Raw genomic sequence first — 21763 nt, 5'->3', positions numbered from 1 at the left:
TAGTAGTGACACCATGGCTGAAGATCAAATGTGATGGAAAGAGGGAGGGAGGGAGAAAACTGCAGATGAAGTACAATCTGTGGCAGCCCAGCAGCAGGCAGGCACAAAGGCGCAGATTGGGTGGAGTGGACCAGGGGCTTCTAATCTGCTGACATCCTCTGTGTTTGCATGTTTTCACACTCACGTCAGTGCCTGTTAAGTTTGTTTTATCAAATTATATATTGATTTTTTTCAGAGCACAGCATGCTGGCGTGTCTCATTTTTGTACCCAGACTAGTATTACATAACATCAAGACAGGACCAAACAGAAAGATATTTGTATGTTGGTTTTAACGGCTGTCCTTCCGAAGTACCTTTTATTTATTTATTTATTTTTCAACAGGTATAGAGCCTCCTGCACTGGTAAAAGCTGATAGAGATCATGTGGAACCCAGGCACTTGTAAGGATAATTATCACTTTCATTAAGGCTGTCTGAACATTGTCAAAAATGCTAGACAGAAGATAAACAGCTTTGGTGTACTGTTCCCTGTTTTAAGCCCTTTCATTCCTCTTTGCTGTTCCTATTGCTTTTTCAACTATTTTCTGTGTGAAAAGTGGAATATTTTAAAGGCTGCTTCGTGGAAGGCTTCCATTGCTAATACTGGTTGAGAGCTGTGGTGCAAATCAAAAGAAAGGCAACTCAGCAGGATGAATTTAGTCTGTCGCTTCTATTTACCTATCGTAATTGTCAGTTCCCACCAAAGTGTCCCTTTAAGAGCTGAGGAAAGGTGGAAGTAGCATGTTATCATCCCATGGCACCACCTAGTGGGAGGCTTAAAGAATGCATGTTTTCCTTCCTAATATATACATCCTGCTTCCGTCCTCCAAGAGCTGTGCTAACAAGGATTCATATTATGGGGTCCTTGTACTAAGCCGTGGAAAGTGCTAGTGCATGCTTTTCTTACTGTGGGGTGTGCAAAGGCATCCTGCAGCAAAATCACAATATATGTTTGCAAACCATGGGCTAAAAAAGATTTCTGAATTTTTCTTCGAGGGGGTGTGTCTGGGGGGCAGAGTGGGAGTGACAGTATAAGTCAACGCAGCCACATTACCATGCAGTGATTAGTGCAGGATTAGTGTGCAAGCCCTTACCACAGTTGGCGGTAAGGGTTCATGCGCTAATTTTTATTAATGGCCATGTGCGAATGACAACATTAGCTCATGGCCATTAATTGGGAAAATGGAAAAATCAGCCATTTTCCAGCTATGGTAAAAATGGCCTTAGCATGAAGGAAAAACCCACATAAGGATGCATTAAGGTCACTTTTTACTGCAGGTTAGTAAAAGGACCCCTATATTTTGTAGGCCCCACATACAATTTTATATTAGCAATTACTAGTAGAATGCATCAAGTCATAAGAAAATCAGACTGGCTGAGTCCAACTTTAATAACATTCATTTTTTTTAAAATTGTTATTATTGCTTTTTCTTTAAATAATAAAGCCGGGTTTGGTTTGTTTCAAGCAATATTCTTTTTCTGTTAATAGCAGTCAAATTATCAATTTGGAGCCTATCTCAGTCCTTATAGTTAGCAGCGTTTCTACCTTATATGGTGCCCAGGGTGGAGCACACACATCCCCTCCCCCAGGTGGAGGGTGCACCCCCTTGGGCAGTGCACACACACACACACACAGTACACCCCCCTCCTCCATGCAACGAGGGGGCAGAGCAAGCGCATGGCTGTCGGCTCTGCTGGTCCTTCACCCTCTGGCATCAACTTCCTGTTCTGGGACAGAAGATTGGCAGAGCCGACAGCAGCATACCTGCTCTTTGCACCCCCTTGTTACCGGTACCCAGAGCCTCATCCTAGGTGCGCTTGAAGTTCATATCACATGCTTATAGCCACCCTGGTTGTAGTACCTTGTGAAAGCTAATATAATTGGAACTGCCACGGTTTTATATATTGTATTTGGGGCACACTGACTGGCATCCTGATCCACAGTCAGAGCTGGGAAGCCCAAGACTGGCTGGGCCTGGAAAGTGGATCCCATAGCGCAGCTCTTAGAGAACAGAGTTCAGACATCTTCATCATGCAGTGGGAAATCATCATGTCTGCCTATCTCTCACAATGGATATTACTGTATCTACGCAAAGTACCGCTCTTATAAATTAATTATTATGTTTTACATTTCTTTGCCAGATTAATGGTGCAACAGGTCCTCCAGGAATTAAAACAATATCATGGGTATGTCTTTTTTTTAACTTGGGAAGGTAAATGGTTAAAAGCACGTACATGTAGATTAAATTAAAATGTAGAAAATTCAGAACATTCCTTTGGAGGGAGGGGGCTGAATCATGGCTTTAAAAGTGGCTCTGCAGGTAATGGAGGATGGCTTGTTGAATGGTGTCTTGAACTTACTGCCAAGGATGGACAAAATGCAGAATCCAGGCTGATGGCAGGGTCAACTCTGTCACATTGGGTTGTGATGGTGGTGGTGCCCCTTTCCAACCACACCATCCCAAGACAGAGGGTGCGAGTAGTGTAGGTTGAAGGATGAGCGGCCCTCCACATTTAAAAGCACTTTGGAATCCCAGTTGTATTCCTTGTTGCATGGCATTCTGGGTGACTGCACTGCTTGCCCTACCTTAAAGCCACTCCTCTTTTCTGCTAGCTGTTGGCAACTCAACGCACATTGGACATATTTGGGAGATTAGGCAGTGGAATGGGGAAGGAGCCATTGGGCTTGTGACTTGCCAGTATTATTCTCAACACAGTATCAGCAACTAAGAGCTTGGGAGCAGGGATGGAGATTGATTTGTTTAGCCTCTCTTACTACGAAGGTGTTCTGCTGCCCCTGATGCAGTGGGATAAAGCAGATAGAGCTCCAAAGATTGCAGTGTGGTGCTTTGTTATCCAGTGCCGAGTTCTGGCAGCCACCTCATTCCTAGAGAAAACAGAACCCTCTGCAGTCGGTGATTTCTTTTATTGGACAGATATAGGCTATCTCAGATGTGGCTCCTAACACCTTCAGCAAGAGTCTTACTTAAGAAACTGCTTGGGAAGAAGCTATGAGGAAAAAATATTCAGCACCAGGTCATACCCAGATACTGGTTCTGAAGATCTGGCTACACCCGGAATATCAGTCAGTGCTACTTAATAACTAAATATCTGGCCTGGTCAGTGGGAGTAATATGGGTAGGAGCTGCTATGACCTGGATAGCTCCCTCTAAATATTAACCCCATAATTTTTACTTCTGTGCATTCAAGTGCACTAATATAGCAACCAATGTATTTCTGTGAATTGTTTTTTTATTATTAATGGGTTATAAATGCTGTAAATAAACAAACAAATGGCATTAGTTTAATCATACTCTAAGGGGCCCTTTTTTCTTCATTTTATAGCAAGGTGCATCGCCACGCAGTGCCCGGTTACTGATGGGTTACCGCAGAAGCCCTTACTGCCATCTCAGTGGGTGGCAGTAAGTGTTCTCCCCTCCCCCCCCCCCCCCCCCCCGGCATGACCACGCAGTAAGAATAATCTTACTGCACGGCTATTTTTTAAGGGGCTTTTTACCCACTACGGTAAAAAGGGTCCTGGCATGGGGGAGGGGGGGAGGTTTGGGGGGATAGGGGGGAAGGGATGGGGTAATGGTTAAACTTTCGGTTGATGACAGCTTGGCCATTTTAGTGTCATTTTGACTGCCTCGCGAATGTTATATCTTTGTTTTTGTATTTGACTTTGTTTGTCATCAATAAAAATTGTTGAAATATAAAAGCCAAAAAAAAAAGGGCCCTGGCACAAGGGAAAAATAGCCTCCGCTGCTACCACAGGGCTCTTTTTCCTGTAATTTAATAAAAGGACCCCTAAATGCATAATGGGACCAGTAGTGCTGATTTCAACGGGTGGAATCAGGGACTACAAATCCCACACTGCACTGGGGATGTGAGTTAAAAACTAGGACTAGCCTAAAATGTTTCTGCTGGAACTGATTAAATAGGCAGGTCTAAATGTGGGATGTTGCATGTTTCAATAAGAACGTTTTTAGAGCCCCCATAGTTCTATAAGGTTTACCACAAGGCTCAGTGACGGGTACTTGCTTGCCTTCAGCTCCCATCCTTTTGGCTTACTGTGACAGATATCAGCTGGGAAGTTTTTTGAGGATTCTTTAATTATAGGTTTGCCCTAGAAAAGAATAACTCCTATCAGTATCCCTCATCAAATCCATTTCTCTCCACAGAGCGAAGCAACGAGTCCTTTCACAGGAAGGCACTGAGGAGTCCAAGCAGAACCTGACCTGGTTTGAGTTCCTCTCAGACGAGTGAGTGAGCACACCTGCTGCCAGCTGGGTTAGGCTGATCTGGGTCAGGCTGCCAGCTCACCTGGATGATCACAGAGAGGAGGCTGATCTTGGTTCTGATCTTGCACCATCATATGCAAGAAGAAGTAGATCCTACTCAGCCTCTGCATTCACAAGGGAGCTGACTACTACAGCCGCCTCTCTGGGGTCACTGGTAGGGTGAGCTGGCAACACCAGTTCCAGGGTAATATGAAGGATGGGCAGACCATGTTGGGGTGCTGATGACGGGGGGAGGAAATCAGAGATGAATGGGAACAGACACCTTATGGTTGAAGGTAAGTAAAATATTGTCAGTTTGCAACTTTGTTGGATTTTTGGTTTAATCAAGTATTGACAATGAATGTGACTATGCTGCAAACAAAATTATAAAACCAAGATTGCGGTATCAAATATAACTGCCTCTAAGTGGCTAGCATTATGGCAGAACATAAGAGTCACCATACTGGGACAGACTGAAGGTCCTTTAAGCCCAGTATCTCGTTTCCAACATGGCTAATCTGGATCACAAGCACTTGGCAAGATCCCAGAACAGTAAAACAGATTTTATGCTTCTTATCCTAGAAATAAGCAGTGGATTTTCCCAAGCCCATCTTAATTATGGCTTATGGACTTTTCTTTTAAGAAATTATCCAAACCTTTTTTAAACCCTGCTAAGCTAATTGCTTTTGCCACATTCTCTAGCAACGAATTCCAGAGTTTAATTACACATTGAGTGAAGAAATATTTTCTCCAGTTTGCTTGAAATTTACTACTTAGTAGCTTCATTGCACGCCCCCTAGTCCTAGTATTTTTGGAAAGAGTAAACATGAGATTCACGTCTATCTGTTGCACTCCACTCAGTATTTTTATAGACCTCTATCACATTTTCCCCTCTATCTACTGATTTGAGTCCTTATGATTTGGATCAGATCTGAATAGTTATGTATGTTTATGCATGAGGAGGCTCATTTTCAAAGCACATAGACTTATGAAGGTCTTTTCCAAAGGCACGCTAATGTTTTTAGTGCAAACTAATGATTAACGTGCACTGCATGCTAGAGACGCCCATAAGAATAAATGGGCATCTCTAGCATTTAACGCACGCATGTTTAACACACACACTAAAAACGCTAGCGCACCTTTGGAAAAGGGAGCCCTATGTGCTTTGAAAATGAACACCTTAATATCTCATTTTAACTCATCTTTGCTCTAAGAGGGTCACTTAAGTTACAGCATGCAGCTGATAGGAATAAACAAGGTACTGCAGCAGCTAACACATGCTAACCATTAGTAAAAGACCCTCTAAGACATGTGGAAGGGCATTTTCGATAAAATGTCTTAGTCCAATTTTGGATGTTTTGCTAAAAACAGCTAAAAATCAAGTGGCAAACATAGCCAATTTCGAATCGAAAACATTTATCTTTTTGATTCAAAAATTGCCTTTTTCTAGAGATTTTGTGCTCAGTGCATTTTTCTTTTGGAACCATTTGGGGGGGGGGGGGGGGGGAAGAAAACCTACAAGAGAAAATGCCCCAAAATCAGCCATTGGGATGTCTGGGGGGGCCATCATTCTTATGAAACTGGCCACACAGACATCCCGGCAGAGCACAGGGCACTGCAGTGGACTTCATATAAAAGGTCCCAGGTACATATCTCACCATAACTCCCTTATATTGTATGGTGAACCCTCCAGAAACAGAGAAAAACCTACTATACACCACTACAATAACCCTCAAGCTTGCAGGTGTCACCTATGTAGGTACAGTAGATATTTAGTGGGTTTTGGAGGGTTCACATATTCCACCACAAGTGTACCAGTTATAGTGGGATATGTGCCTGGGTCCCCTTCTCTATAGTCCACTGCATCAACCACTAGGCTACTCCTGGGACTTACCTACTGATCTAATAGGAATGGTCATCATATCTGAAGCTGTCATAGAGCCTGGTATGCACTGTCACTATCATATCTTAGGGATGGGCGGGGGTCTATGACCACTAGGGAAGTAAGGGGAGGATTATGGCTTAATCCCTCCAGTGGCCATTTAAAGAACCTTTTGGTCACTTATTTGTGGTTGAAACAGGTCTAGCCAAAAACATCTTCATTTTGGCCCTACGCGTTATCATTTTGCCCCATTGTTGCTGAAAAACATCTTATCTTTTTGTGCCATCCGGGGTACCCCCAAAACACACCCTTGACACGCTCCCTTGAAATTTGGATGAACTGTGGAGAAAAATGTCAAAAATCGGAGTGTCGAAAATTGCAACTTGGACATTTTTGAGAGAAAAATGTCCATCTGCTACCTTATAAAATTTTTAAAAACATTTTTTTGTTTTGAAAATGAACCCCATTATATAATTACAGCATATAGTATAAATACATTCCGCATGATATTCAATGCTATTTAACTGGCCAGGAACGGGTCCTAGCAGGTTAAATAGCGCTTAACCAGCTATCTATGAATGTTCAGTGGGAGATAGCTGGTTATCTCCTGCTTGAATATTCGTGGTAAGCACTTAGCAGATAACTGGCTATAATGTGCGATATAGCTGGCTATCCACTAAAATTCAGCACATTGTTGGCTACGTTTGGCGGCCACATTGGGCCGCCAAAGTTAAAGGCCAACTTAACCAGCTAGCGCTGAATATTGACTTGAACCATTAAGTTGGCCTGGCATTGACTATCTGGCCTCAGTGCCGACCATTGGAGTCAGCCCAACTAACTCCTTGCGGTCTGAATATCGGCCCTGTGTAGATATATTTTAAAACCCAACCATAAATAGAAATGTCAGATAATAAAACATTCCATAAAGGACAGCTGAAAAATTCCAAGAGTCTGATATTCAGTTTGTGATGGTAAGTGGCTTGTATCCCATGAGCTGAAATAACCCTGGCTATTCAATGCCAGGGCATGTCCAGCTTCCAGCACTGAGGGGCCCTTTTACTAAGCCGCGTAAGCACTTATGCACGCCCAACGCACGCCAATTCTGAGTTACTGCCTGGCTACCGCGTGGCCCGGGCAGTAATTTCATTTTTATGCGCGTCCACTATGCACACCAGAAAATAATTCTTGGTCTTGGCTATCGAGATCATTAGCAAGGTACCCACATCATTTGTCCTCATTGTCTGTTGAAGGCATTTCCCAAGTCCATTAAGAATTGCTCGCTCTTGGTTTGTTTCAGAACGGAAGGCAATGAGAAGATCTACAAAGCTGAAAAAGGGACAAAAGTGAAGAGGAGGTTAAGTTCGCTGAAGAATCGAATGACGGGGTCCTGGCAGAAAGATAAGGTGAGAGGCTAAATGGGAATTACTGGATGTGAAGAGGAGTATTCTACCACCAAAGGATGTTAAAATGTCAGAACACAAAACAGGCTGTACACAGCAGCATTAAAAAGTACATTTCTCCATCCACCACGCACACCAGGTCAGGTTTTCAGGATTTCCTCCATGAATATACATGAGATCTATTTGCATACAATGGAGGCAGTGCATGCATATAGATCTCATATATATTCACGAGGGAACATCTGACTGGATTGCAGCCCTCAAGGACCGAGGTTGGACAACTCTGGTTTAAGCCATCCAAAAAAGAGCAAGACGTTTAACCTTGTCAATTAAGAATGAGCTGTTCAGATATACAGCTAGAGTTATTAAAGGGAACGGAACTTCGATATACTTCCTTTCTGTGGTTGTCAATTAAGAACTAGCTATTCAGTTATACAGCTAGAGTTATTAAGGAGGAAAGGGAATGGGACTTGATATACACCTTTCTGTGTTTTTTGTAATTTACATGGTATATACAGGTACTTATTTGTACCTGGGGCAATGGAGAGTGACTTGCCCAGAGTCACAAGGAGCTGCAGTGGGAATCAAACCCAGTTCCCCAGGATCAAAATCCACTGCACTAACCACTAGGCAACTCCTCCAACATGTACTGCTGTGTTAGTACATGCTAAGACACACAATAGCATACTTTGAAGGGTAACGTAATAATAGGGTGGCTGACTTTTAGGGGACATCTTGTTCTAACTGCATACACTGAGATATATATATATATATATAGATATAGATAGATATGTAGATAGATAGATAGATAGATAGATATAGATATCACAGAAAATTAATTAGTGTACTTCAACTTTTTTTAAAAGCTATCTGGCCAATATTCAGCTGGCAACGGTTAGAGTTTTTATGTCTGTCACCAGCTGTATTCCCAGATATTCAATTCAGCATTGAATATTCAGTTGTAGATTGGCCGCTAAAAACTTATGTGGTTAAGTGCAATATTCAGCCCTTAACAGCATCAGATGAACCACATAAGATAGGACTGCTTTTTATGTGGCCTAATTTATATGATTATCTTATGCTATTAAAGGCTATGTATCAGCACTTAACTGTGCTGATTCCACCCCCGGAATGCCCGCAAGTTATTTATTTATTACATTTGTATCCCACATTTTCCCACCTATTTGTAGGCTCAATGTGGCTTACATAGTACTGGAGAAGCCTTTGCAGGCTCTGGTGTGAACAAATACAAGGTGATGTTGTGGTAAGATCAAGTTCATGTGGTACAGCCATATTAGGGAATCGGAGAACGGAAGAGTTGTGTTATGTCCATTACGTGCTTTAGTTTGGTTGTGTTGCAGACATTAGGCATTTAAGTTGGATCGGTAGGGTATGCCTTTTTAAACAGGTTGGTTTTTAGTGATCTCCGGAGGTTTAGGTGGTCGTACGTCGTTTTCAAGGCTTTTGGTAATGCGTTCCACACTTGTGTGCTTGTGTAGGAAAAACTAGATGCGTAAGTTGTTTTGTATTTAAGTTAGTTGGCAGGGGTGGACTGACCATTGTGACCAAGGGTCCAGAGGCTCTAGGGGCCCAGAGGCTTTCCCCCCCACCCCACCGCCACTGCACACTATAGCCCCCCCCCCCGAGTCTCATTGGGCCCTCTCCCGTCCCACCTTGAAGAGCCATGGTGGTCTAGTGGCCTCTGCTAGGGCAGGAAAGAACACTCTTTCCTGCCCACTACCACTATTCTGCCCAGCGTGTCCATGTTTTACAAATGGCTTCCAAGATACATTGTGGAAGTCTCGTGAGACTGTCAAGACCCATTGGAAGTCTTAGCACCTATTTTGAAAACACAGCAGAGCCAGGCAGAATAGCGGTGGTGTCAGTACATAGATTTGCCATGCGTCTTTTACCACAGCGGGTTAAAGGCTTTTTTTTTTAAAGGGAAATGGCCCTGTGGCAAATGAACCACTTGCTGTATGTCCATTTCCCATGGGAGCCCTTATGACCACCCATTTAGAAGGTGGTAAGGGCTCCCACACTACCCCAGTGGTAATGCTCGATTATCATCAGATAAGCCCCTGGCACTAGAAAATAAAAATGCATTTTCTAGCACACAAGGGCCGGGACTACCGCCAGGCTCCTGCAGTAGCCCAGCAGTAGGCCTGACTTGCTGTGTGCCAACGCGGCGGTAGCCCTACCACCCTTAAGTGAAAGGGCCCCTTTCACATAAATAATGTACACCAAGGGTATCCCAGTGCCGAAAAACCTTATTTTCCATGCCAGGGCTAAACATTGCATTACCTTGAATGGGAAGTAAATCGGAAGTTTCAGCTGGGATTGCCCAATACGTTCTAAGATCACACCAGATGTCACGCAAAGGATGGACTAGAATACTATGTGGAGTGGAGGAGTGGTCTTGCAATCAGGAGGTGGCCAGTTCAAATCCCTCTACTGCTCCTTGTGATCTTGGGCAAGTCACTTAACCCTCCATTGCCGCAGGTACAGACTTAGATTGTGAGCCCTCCTGGGACAGAGAAATATCCAGTGTACCTGAATGTAACTCACCTTGAGCTACTACTGAAAATGGTGTGAGCAAAATCTACATAAATAAATATGTTTGATATGCAGTGGAAGCTTATGTGTAGGTATTTGGAGCAAATAAGTGAAATGCCATGGTTGAAAATAACATTGTTCCAAAAGCAAAGTGTAAACCTGCCACTCCAGAATCTAGTCAGCCAAATGATAGAGCAAACAGGCTTGATTACATTTTGTAAGATCAGGTAATCCCAACCCATCTGTATGCCAAGAACCGATTAATAATCAAAAGGGGGAGGTTGGTTTCGAGCCTTCCCAACAAAACTTAGTAAGGAGCTTTTGCAAAACCCTAAGGTCTTTTTTCAAAAGTCTTAAAGGCAATATCTGTAATGTGTATAGCCATCTCAGAATTGCCATCATTTGCAATAGCTGGATCCTGCCATGAAGATTAAGAGGAAGGTGCCTCCAGTCTAACAGCATGCCAGATATGGTCTGAAGTAGTTTATCCACATTTAACTGATAAATCTGTGAAGTATGAACAGTCAATTGTATGCCAAGATATCGGTAAGCCCCATTAGCCCATTTCAGTGGAAAAGAACCAGGCCATGAGGTTCTGTGTTGATCCTGAGAGGCCAACACCAGTAACTTGGTAAAGTTCAGCTTGAAGCCCGAGTAGTCCCCATATTCCTCAAATGTTTCCGTTAAGGTGGGCGGAGATTGGTGAAATCTTAAAGTGAACACCATTATTTGGAATCCCTTGTATCTCCAGGTGCAATTTTTATATCTATAATTAGAGAGTCTAAGGTGAGCACAAATAAAAGAGGAGATGGGGACAACCCTGTCTAGTACCCCTATGAATTAAAAAGGGAGAGAAGCAAATACCATTAACATTGTGAGTAGCCTGGGGATTAGAGTATAAGACCTTTGTCACATCCAGAAAAAGACTGTAGAAACCATAAGTGTCCAAAACTGTAAACAAAAAGTTCCAGGAGGCTCGATTAAATGCATCAAAACTGATAAGCAGAAAAGGCGTACTATGTCTCTAAACCTGCTCCAATGAGGCTCTAATAATTTTGGCAGCAGTGTGGCCTCGCACAAAGCCAAGCTGGGACTCAGCAACCAGCATTGGCAGGAGCCTAGCAAAGTGATTTGCCAAGATTTTGACCAGTAATTTGGTTTTGTAATTTAAAAGAGAACTAGGTTGATATGATGAAGGATTTAAGGGGTCCCTACCAGGCTTAGGTAAAACAATCTGTGCTTTTTGTAATGAATCTAGCATCTGCTGGGTCTGAGTAATAGCGGTATACATCAGTAACCAACAAGGAGCCTATGGCAGCCGACAATATTTTGTAGAATTCGGCTCTAAATCTGTTGGGTCCCGGTGCTTTACCCAATGCACTAGTTTGAACTGGAAATTGGACCTCTTCCAAAGTAATAGGTGCATTCAAGAGTGTATGCTGCAATGAAGTCATGGCACGTAAGTCTAAGTTAGTCAACTAAAGAGATCCAGGCACGTGGTCTACTTGGACCGTAAAGGTTCTCAAAATATTCTCGAAAAATGGCATTAATTTCTACATCAGAATGTGTGGTCAGACCAGTTGCCCTATTAAGTTGTAACACTTCTTAGGCTCCATCTGAGCATGAATCATTTCATTTATTTAGATTTTGCTGACACCTTTTTCAGTAGTAGCTCAAGGTGAGTTATATTCAGGTACACTGGATATTTCTCTGTCCCAGGAGGGCTCACAATCTAAGTTTGTACCTGAGGCAATGGAGGGCTAAGTGACTTGCCCAAGATCACAAGGAGCAGCAGCAGGATTTGAACCAGCCACCAAATGAAACATAAGCCGCCCACACTTATTCTCATAGAGATACAACTAATATTTGTAATAAGCTATGGACTTAATCGTCCTTTGATGTTTCATGTGTTTTATTTAAGGTTTTAGATAGTGCTTGTCCTGAATATTTACCTTCTCATATTCAATTTGTTACTCTCATTAGGATTAGATGAACTATTATTTATTTATTTATTAGGATTTATTTACTGCCTTTTTGAAAGAATTCACTCAAAGCAGTATCCAGTAAGAATAAATCAAACAAGCAATAGATAATTACAGCAGTAAAAATATTCAAACAACAATACAAAGTATGGCATAGTACACTACTTACAATGTCAACACAGTATATAATAGAGCATTTTAATAGACAGCATAGGGTATAAGCAAAGAAGGAACATATTGATAGGTAAGAGTAAGAGGAGATAGAAAATAAGGTGACTAATTTAAAGGAAGTTGCACGAGCCAAGAGAGATAATAAAATGTTATCTCAGCTAGGGTAGAAGTGGATAAATATGTCCTGCTGCAGTATGTGCAGCCTGTGTCATTCCTTGTGTATGTGAGTGAGACTAACAAGTTATTAATATTCTCCTTTTGCCTCTCCTTCTGTTAAAGGTTGGAAGAGATTTAAGATATCTGACATGTTGCTTATTTATCAGGCTCCTAAACTCTCACAAGAGATCTCTGTATGGTTTGATCAATTTTATTCTTATCAGGTTTCAGAAGAAATATGGTTTAGGAAATGTTTTGGGTTAATAGTTATTTCATATTGTATTTTTTTCTGTAATTCCCAGGAGTATGTAAGGTATTTCTTGGATTTGTGAACTGCTTAGAGCTATATGGTAGTAGCAGTATACAAGATGTTATGTTATCATAACCAGTTTTGCAATTCTGTATCACCCTTTTGGGAATCTGCCCTACAGTACTAATGAATTTAGTTTAGGGTTAGAACATTTCAATCTCAAATTTTTGATGACCCAAGCAGATTAGTTGGTACTGAAATAGCATGAGTTTTGAGAAACCAGTAGAAATATTGAGCAATCATCAGGTATTCATAAAATACACTGGCTTTTGTGAAATACTTCTAAGCTCTTTATGGATTTGAAAAAGAAGACATTTGCCACAAACCTGGCTTTTCATGTAGACAAAACTACCCATCAAGCTGTCCCTACTATCATACTCCTTATCTTGACTCCACATGATGCCCAGCTGTTCCCAAAGGTAAAATTATGTATCATACCTGATAATTTTCTTTCCATTAATCATAGCTGATCAATCCATAGACTGGTGGGTTGTGTCCATCTACCAGCAGGTGGAGATAGAGAGCAATCCTTTTGCCTCCCTATATGTGGTCATGTGCTGCCGGAAACTCCTCAGTATGTCGATATCAAAGCTCCATCCGCAGGACTCAGCACTTAGAGAATTACACCCACAAAGGGACACTCTGCCCAGCTCACCACCGCCGAAACGGGGGAGGGGAATTAACCCAGCTCATCCCCACACAAGTGGGGGAGGGGAATCCGTCCAGCTCATCCCCGCGGAGCAGGGGAGGGACACCACTCCGCCAATGCGGGGGGATCTGGCTTATCCTGCAACTGCGGGAGGAGCTGACTGACTCTAACACCGCCGAAGCGGGAGGGGTACAAAGCTGCCCTACAGCCGCACGAAGTGGGAGGGAGCGCCGGCAGAATTTAGGTCCCAATCCAGCCCCGAAAAACGGAGGGGAGAGGAATGCAGCAGCTCACTGTAACACAAAATCGTCTCAACTCCTGAAGAATCCAATTGAAAAAACTTGAACACTAAGTCCTCCTGAACAGGAACTGAAGACTAAACTTGAACCTAAAATGCAACCAGAATAAAAACAGTACCGATATCTGGGAGGGGCTGTGGATTGATCAGCTATGATTAATGGAAAAAAAATTATCAGGTATGATACATAATTTTACCTTCCATATCATCATGCTGATCAATCCATAGACTGATGGGATGTACCGAAGCAGTACTCACCCAGGGCGGGACATAGAAATCCCTGACCGCAACACTGAAGCTCCAAACCGGGCCTCCGCCCGAGCAGCCACAGTCAAGCGGTAATGCCTGGAGAAGGTATGAGCCGATGCCCAAGTTGCCGCCTTACAAATCTCTTCCAAGGAGACGGACCCGGCCTCTGTCATCGAGGCCGCCTGAGCTCTAGTGGAGTGAGCCTTCAGCCGGATAGGCGGCACCTTCCCCGCAGCCACATAAGCCGCTGCAATGGCTTCCTTGATCCATCTTTCCACTGTAGGCTTAGCAGCCTGCAGACCCTTATGAGGACCTGCAAACAGGACAAACAGATGATCCGACTTCCGGAAATCATTGGTCACTTCCAAGTATCTGATGATGACTCGTCTCACATCTAGATATTTGAGAGCAGAGTACTCCTCTGGGTAGTCCTCCCTACGAAAGGATGGGAGACAGAGCTGCTGATTCACATGGAAGCGAGAAACAATCTTGGGCAGGAAGGAAGGCACTGTGCGAATAGACACTCCTGCCTCAGTGAACTGCAGAAAGGGCTCTCGACATGATAGCGCCTGGAGCTCGGAAACTCTTCTGGCTGAAGTGATAGCCACCAAAAAGACTGCTTTCAACGTCAGGTCTTTCAGAGATGCCCTCGACAAGGGTTCAAAAGGCGGCTTCTGCAAGGCTCTTAGCACTAGATTGAGATTCCACGCAGGTACCACTGAGTGCAGAGGAGGGCGCAGGTGATTAACTCCCTTGAGAAAGCGCACCACATCTGGCTGCGAAGCCAGGGAAGCACCCTTCAGGCGGCCCCTGAAGCAAGCCAGAGCCGCTACCTGGACTTTAAGGGAACTGAGCGACAGGCCTTTCTCCAGACCTTCTTGCAGGAACGCCAACACTGAAGAAATTGGAGCAGTGAAGGGAGAAAGTGAGCCTGCCTCACACCACGATGCAAAGGTACGCCAAACCCTGGCGTAAGCAGTAGAAGTAGAGCACTTCCTCGCTCTCAGCATAGTGGCGATGACCTTGTCTGAGAAGCCCTTCTTCCTCAGACGCTGCCGCTCAATAGCCAGGCCGTAAGACCAAAGGGGGAGGGATACTCCATCACCACGGGACCCTGATGCAACATACTGAGGAGTTTCTGGCAGCACATGACCACATATAGGGAGGCAAAAGGATTGCTCTCTATCTCCACCTGCTGGTAGATGGACACAACCCACCAGTCTATGGATTGATCAGCATGATGATATGGAATCACTGCTGATGACATTAGGGATACTGAGGGCTCCTGCAACCAACTAGTAGTTATGTGACTGAAAGCTTAAAAAAGCTTCACAGTTAGTTATAAGTGATGTGATAACTGAAACAGTCTGTGGATTAGCGGCTGCTGAAGAGAGCACAGGCAACTGGGAGAGCTGTTCTACTGGTTGGAGACAGCCAGAAAGAGCAAAGGTAGTTAGGAGAGCTCTTCTAATTGCCAAAGGCTGTGGGAGGGAGCACAGGTAGCTGGAAGAGCTTTTCTATTGGTCAGAGGCTGTGGGAGGGAGCACGGGCAACTAGGAGAACTGTTCTATTGATCAGAGGTCACAGAAGAGAGGAAGGCACAAGTAGCTGTGGCCAGGAGAACTCTGCTATAGGTTGAACCTAGCCCTGTTTTCCATAACATCAGCAAGAAGGGAAAAACATAGCTCATCAAAACTAAGTCCAGAATGATTATATTTGTTCTGCTAAACCTCAAACTCATTAAGTCACAGTTTCATAACATTTTATCAGAACAATTCCTACTGTCTTAAATGGCAAGAGCCACAGGAGTATAAAGTAAACCTCTTCAGAGAGAGTTCTTTAATTTTATGCTCATAAGACTTAAGTCTGTCTTTTGTCTGCTTTTTTCCTTCCTTCTTTCCCCTCCCCTCTTTAGGGTAAGAACAAAGAGCCACAAAGAGAAAAAGAAAAGGAAAAAGAACCGAGGGGGAGCTGGGACTCTGCACATGGCCACAAGCTGGTGCCAGGAACGTTTTCAAGCAGCAGCCAGTGCACGCTTTGTGGCAAATCTCTGCTGAGTAAAAATGGGCTGCAGTGCTTGTGTGAGTACCCACCCATCACCAGACCATCACCCCTTCCCCCTGCATGCCCTTCCCAACCTATGTCCCAGCCATAATCCTTCCAACATTCCCTCCAAGCCACACAGGATCCCTCCACTGGTGCTCCTGTTCAGTGGCGTAGGAAGGGGGGGGGGGCGGTGGGGCAGTCCGCCCCGGGTGCACGCTGCTGGGGAGGTGTCCGCTCCGTTGGTTCCTTGCTCCCTCTGCCCCGGAACAGGTTACTTCCTGTTCCGGGGCAGAGAGAGCAAGGAACCAATGGAGCCAACGCAGCTCCCAGCGACGTAGACTCGGGGGGCGGATCGGCCCTCCCGCCTGCCTCTTGCTTTTAAATCAATTAAAAATGCGCTCTGGGGGGGAGGGTGCGCTCCGAAGGGGTGGTGCGCGCCAAGTGGGGGGGGGGGCGCCGTGCTGCACCCAGGGGGGTGCGCAGCGACGACCCGCCCCGGGTGTCAGCTGCCCTCACTCCGGCACTGCTCCTGTTGGCAGAAGCAGTTCTCCATTATCATGTTATCAATTGCAAAGGTTGAGCAGGTCCTTTAGGAGTCCGGCAGAACTTGCCTGCCCCTTGTGACTGAAAACATGACATTGAAGAACCGCTTCTGCCAGCTGGAACGTGGGCAGAAGACTCCTGCGTAGTTTGCAGGGAATGTTGTATCTTTCAGCTTCAAACTCCAGTGGACCCTGGCTGAACCCATTCTGCATGGCTTAACAAGGCTTTCCACAGTGAGCACTGCTTTCTTTACAGGTTTGTAGATTTGGTTGCTATAATTAAAGACTATCAATCATTAACATTCCCCTACAGAATACAGTAACAAACAGAATGAACTAGAATGTGACAACAGGGAGGACCCTTGTCCCTATCTAGTGCCACAGTACACAACACAGTCTATTACTGGCAAAAAGCAGGAGGTTTCTGTATGGAACAATGAGACTCAAGGCTATGTTTCTGTAGCTGATCTGTACCTTCTGGGCCATATATGTTCAGTAAGAGCAGAATGAAAGAGAGATGTTTTTGTTTCCCCCTTAGCTTACTGCAGGAGAAGTGATTCTCAAGGCTGGATGCGAGGGAGGTAAAGCCATCACATTTGTATTAGGGCCCCACTTTCAAACTTAGAAGTTCCTATTTAAAACAAATAAATGCACACATATTATAATTACCAACTGTGGCAATGTCTATGCCAGTATACATATATGGGGTACCTCCAGAAGCAGATTTGGATGCGTAATGAATGATAATGTATGTGACCATCTCTGGAAAAAGGAGACTAAAGTCTCCAAAAACAAAAAATGAAGTTTTAATGAATTCTCTTAGAGCAAACTCTTTGTAATACAACAGTTCAAACCCCATCCTTTATGTGGAAAAAAAAAGTTAAAGAAGTTCAAACATGTAACTTCTTCAGTTCAGACTGCTTATGGACCCATGATATGAAAAATTGGGCATTCTCAATATCTTGAATCCACTTTAGTCACCTTTTCCAGATACAGTCACATATAGAGGGGTAGTTTCGCTATGATCTCTAAATCTAGTTTTGGATGTTTTGGGAAGGATGTCTAAAAATCTGGTAGCAAACAGCCATTTTCAAACCAGAAAAATGTCCAGATTTTGATTTGAAAATGGCTATTTGCTAGCTGTTTTTGTGCTCATAGTGTATTTTTAGGACCATTAAAAAAAAGGTCCAAGGGAAAAACACAAAGCCATTGGAATGTATGGGGACCAGCATTCTTAGTAGACTGGCCACACAGACATCCCAACAGAGTAGTGGGGCACCCTAGGGGGCACTGCAGTGGACTTCACATAAAAGCTCCCAGGTAGATATCTCACCATTGTTACCCCCTTATAATGTATGGTGAGCCCTCCAAAACCCACCAAAAACCTACTGTACCCAACTGTACACCACTACAATAGTCCTTATTCCTGCAGGTGTCACCTACATATGGGCCCAATAAGTTTTTGGTGGGTTTTGGAGGGCTCACACTTTCCACCACAAGTGTAACAGGTAGAGTGAGATGTGGGCCTGGGTCCCCTTCTCTACAGTGCACTTCACTGACCATTAGGCTACTCTAGGGACTTGCTTGTTGCTCTAATAGGACTGGCTATGACATCTGAAGCTGTCATAGAGGCTAGTATATACGCTTTCTTTTACATCTTTGGTGGGTGGAAGGGAGTCAGTGATTACTGGGGGAGTAAGTGACGTGGGGTCATGCCTCAACCCCTCCTCCAGTGGTCATTTAGGGCACCTTTTTGTGACTTAGGAGTGATTGAAACAGGTCTAGACCAAAATCTCTAATTTTTAGCTGTGGATGTTTTCACTTTGTTCCAGTGTGGAAGAAAAATGTCCAAGTTTTGGGAACACCGATATCCCCTCCCCAACATGCCCCCTTGTGATTTGCATGCAATTCAGAGAAAAACGTCTTAAATCCGAGTTTCGAAAATCGTGGATGTGGTTGTTTTTCAGAGAAAAATGTCCAAATGTTACTTAATGCCGTTTTTGAGATGTTTTCTCTTTTGAAAATGAGCCCCTATAAGTCTCTAGTTATCTGGCAAGCGATAGCTGTATAACAGCATCTGGGCGCCAAAGTTCTGTTATAGAATAGCAGCATAAGTTGACATCAATATGTCTATATTTTGGCACGCCCACTTACGCTGCGTCAGTAGCAGGAATAAATATATTTCTCCAAGGACAAGCAGGCTGCTTGTTCTCACGACTGGGTTGACGTCCACGGCAGCCCCCACCAACCGGAACAAAACTTTGCGGGCGGTCCCGCACGCAGGGCACGTCCACCGCGCATGTGCGGCCGTTTTCCCGCCTGTGCGCGACCGTTCCCGCTCAGTCTTTTCTTTTCCGCGCTGGAGAGAGCCGCGTTCGTCTCTCTCTCTGTCAGCCCCGGAAACCGGATCGCGCTTTTTCCGCGAGATTTTTCTTCGTTGTTTTTTCTTCTTCGTTGCTTTCTCTGTTTTATTTTGTTTAAAAAAAAAAAAAAAACGAGAAAACTTTGTTTCCCTCATCTTTTTAGCGGGGGTGTCTCGTTGCGGCCTTGTGGCCGCGCGGTCGATTTATTTTTCGAGGTGTGAATTTTACCGCCACCATCGACGACTTTGACTTCTCCGACGCGATTTTTCCGTCGATGTCCTCGAAGGTCCCGAGTGGATTTAAGAAGTGTGGTCGGTGCGGCCGGCATATCTCGCAGACCGACACTCACGCTTGGTGACTCCAGTGCCTCGGGCCAGAGCACGATACCAAGACGTGCACCTTGTGTCTCGGTTTACGGAAACGGACACAGGTGGCGAGGCAAGTTCTACGGGACCGTCTTTTTGGAACTTGCGCCGGCCCCTCGACGTCGACTTCGACGGCATCGGTATCGATGGCCGGTTCTTCGGTACCGGTATCAATGTCCACGAAATCGGCACCGATGGCATCGACCCCAGGAGCACAGGTCCCGTTGGCCCGCCGGTCTTCCGGAGACGGCAGGGGTGAGCGGCCGCGTGGGCAATCGGCCCCGGTCACTCCCTCTACCCAGGGCCCTTGGGACCGAACCCTGTCGGACCTGATCCCTCGAGGCCGAGGGGGATCTACCTCCTCCTCTTCAGTACCGCCGAGCGCCGATGACGGGCACCGGAAAAAGACAAAAAAGCACCATCATCGGTCGCCCATGGCGCACGTGGCTCCCGGCTCCAGAGACGATTCGACTCCGAGGAAGCGGCAGCGCCGGGAGGAGCGGTCCCCCTCTGTGGTAGAGGTATCGTTACGTCAGGGTGCCAGCACTTCGGTGCCGTCTCCTGGACCCGAACACCTTCCGGCACCAACACCTCTACCGGCCCCCTCGCCTTTCCCGACAGCGGGCCTGGACGAGTGCCTCCGAGCCATCCTTCCGGGGATCCTGGAAGGGCTGATGCGCCAGACTGTGCCGGCGCCGGGGGTGCTTGCGCCCTCGGCGCCGTTGATGGAGGCGCCGGCGTGCTTTAGCCCGGTGCCGAGGCCTTCGACGCCAACGCCGCTTGCGGTGCCGGTCTTGACCGCCACGCAGGTGGAGTCCCCGTCGACGTCGATGGAGGGAGCTTCATCCCCGCCGGCGCGGGAGTCCACCGCTCGACGCCGCCACCGAGGACTCGGTGCCTCGAAGTCGAGCCGGGCCCGGTTGAGGTCTGAGCTACAGGAGCTCATGTCCGACACTGAGGAAGAGGCCTCGTGGGGGGAGGAGGAGACCCCACTCCTTCACCAGAGAGAAAGCTCTCGCCACCTGAGAGCCTCTCCTTTGCCTCCTTTGTCAGGGACATGTCGATTTGCATTCCCTTCCCCGTGGTCTCTGTGGATGAGCCGAGGGCTGAGATGCTCGAGGTCCTCGACTATCCATCACCACCTAGAGATTCCTCCACGGTACCGTTGCACAATGTCCTCAAAGAGACACTGCTTCGGAACTGGTTGAGACCTTTATCTAATCTCACCATCCCCAAGAAAGCGGAGTCCCAATACAGGATCCACTCAGACCAAGAGTTAATGCGGCCTCAATTGCCTCATGACTCGGCGGTCATGGACTCTGCTCTCAAGAGGGCACGGAGTTCGAGGGATACCGCCTCGGTGCCCCCGGGGCGGGAGTCTCGCACTCTGGACTCGTTTGGGAGGAAGGCCTACCAATCTTCAATGTTCGTGACCCACATCCAGTCCTACCAGCTCTACACGAGCATACACATGCGGAATAATGTGAAGCAACTGGCGGACCTGGTCGACAGGCTCCCCCCGGAGCAGTCCAGGCCTTTTCAGGAGCTGGTCAGGCAGCTGAAGGCGTGCAGAAAGTTCCTGTCCAGGGGTATATATGACACCTGTGATGTGGCATCTCGTGCTGCGGCCCAAGGTATAGTGATGCGCAGGCTCTCATGGCTGCGTGCCTCTGACCTGGACAACCGCACCCAGCAGAGGCTGGCCGATGTCCCTTGCCGGGGGGATAATATTTTTGGTGAGAAGGTCGAGCAGTTGGTGGACCAACTTCATCAGTGGGAAACCGCTCTCGACAAACTCTCCCACCGGGCGCCTTCAGCATCCACTTCAGCAGGTGGACGTTTTTTCCGGGCCAGGCAGGCTGCGCTCTACGCCTACAACAAGCGTAGGTACACCCAGCCGGCCCGAAGGCCTCCTCAGGCACAGGGACAGTCCCAGCGTGCTCGTTCCCGTCAACAGCGTGCGCCTAAGCAGCCCCCTGCGCCTTCACAGCAAAAGCCGGGGACGGGTTTTTGACTGGATCCACGGGAACATAGCCACCATCAAAGTGTCTGTGCCGGACGATCTGCCAGTCGGGGGGAGGTTAAAACTTTTTCACCAAAGGTGGCCTCTAATAACCTCCGACCAGTGGGTTCTCCAAATAGTGCGGTGCGGATACGCCCTGAATTTGGCCTCCCCTCCACCAAATTGTCCTCCGGGAGCCCAATCCTTCAGCTCCCAGCACAAGCAGGTACTTGCAGAGGAACTCTCCACCCTTCTCAGCGCCAATGCGGTCGAGCCCGTACCACCCGGGCAGGAAGGGCAGGGATTCTATTCCAGGTATTTCCTTGTGGAAAAGAAAACAGGGGGGATGCGCCCCATCCTAGACCTGAGAGGCCTGAACAAATACCTGGTCAAAGAGAAGTTCAGGATGCTTTCCTTGGGCACCCTTCTACCAATGATTCAGAAAAACGATTGGCTATGTTCCCTGGATTTAAA

The 21763-nt window shown here is 46.0% G+C and overlaps 1 protein-coding gene across 1 annotated transcript in view; it reads left to right on the top strand.

Moving 5' to 3' along the window:
* ARHGEF18 (Rho/Rac guanine nucleotide exchange factor 18) overlaps positions 1-21763 on the top strand; it is a 182958-nt gene that overhangs the window by 17549 nt on the left and 143646 nt on the right. Inside the window, 5 exon segments of the mRNA XM_030217703.1 lie at positions 383-440; positions 2181-2225; positions 4220-4300; positions 7498-7603; positions 15887-16052. Of these exon segments, the coding sequence (XP_030073563.1) occupies positions 2185-2225; positions 4220-4300; positions 7498-7603; positions 15887-16052 (394 nt within the window). The 5' untranslated portion in view covers positions 383-440; positions 2181-2184.

The sequence above is a fragment of the Microcaecilia unicolor genome, chromosome 11, assembly GCF_901765095.1.
Source record: "Microcaecilia unicolor chromosome 11, aMicUni1.1, whole genome shotgun sequence".
NCBI classification, from domain to species: Eukaryota; Metazoa; Chordata; class Amphibia; order Gymnophiona; family Siphonopidae; genus Microcaecilia; species Microcaecilia unicolor.
This window is presented reverse-complemented; position numbering and strand designations above follow the sequence as displayed.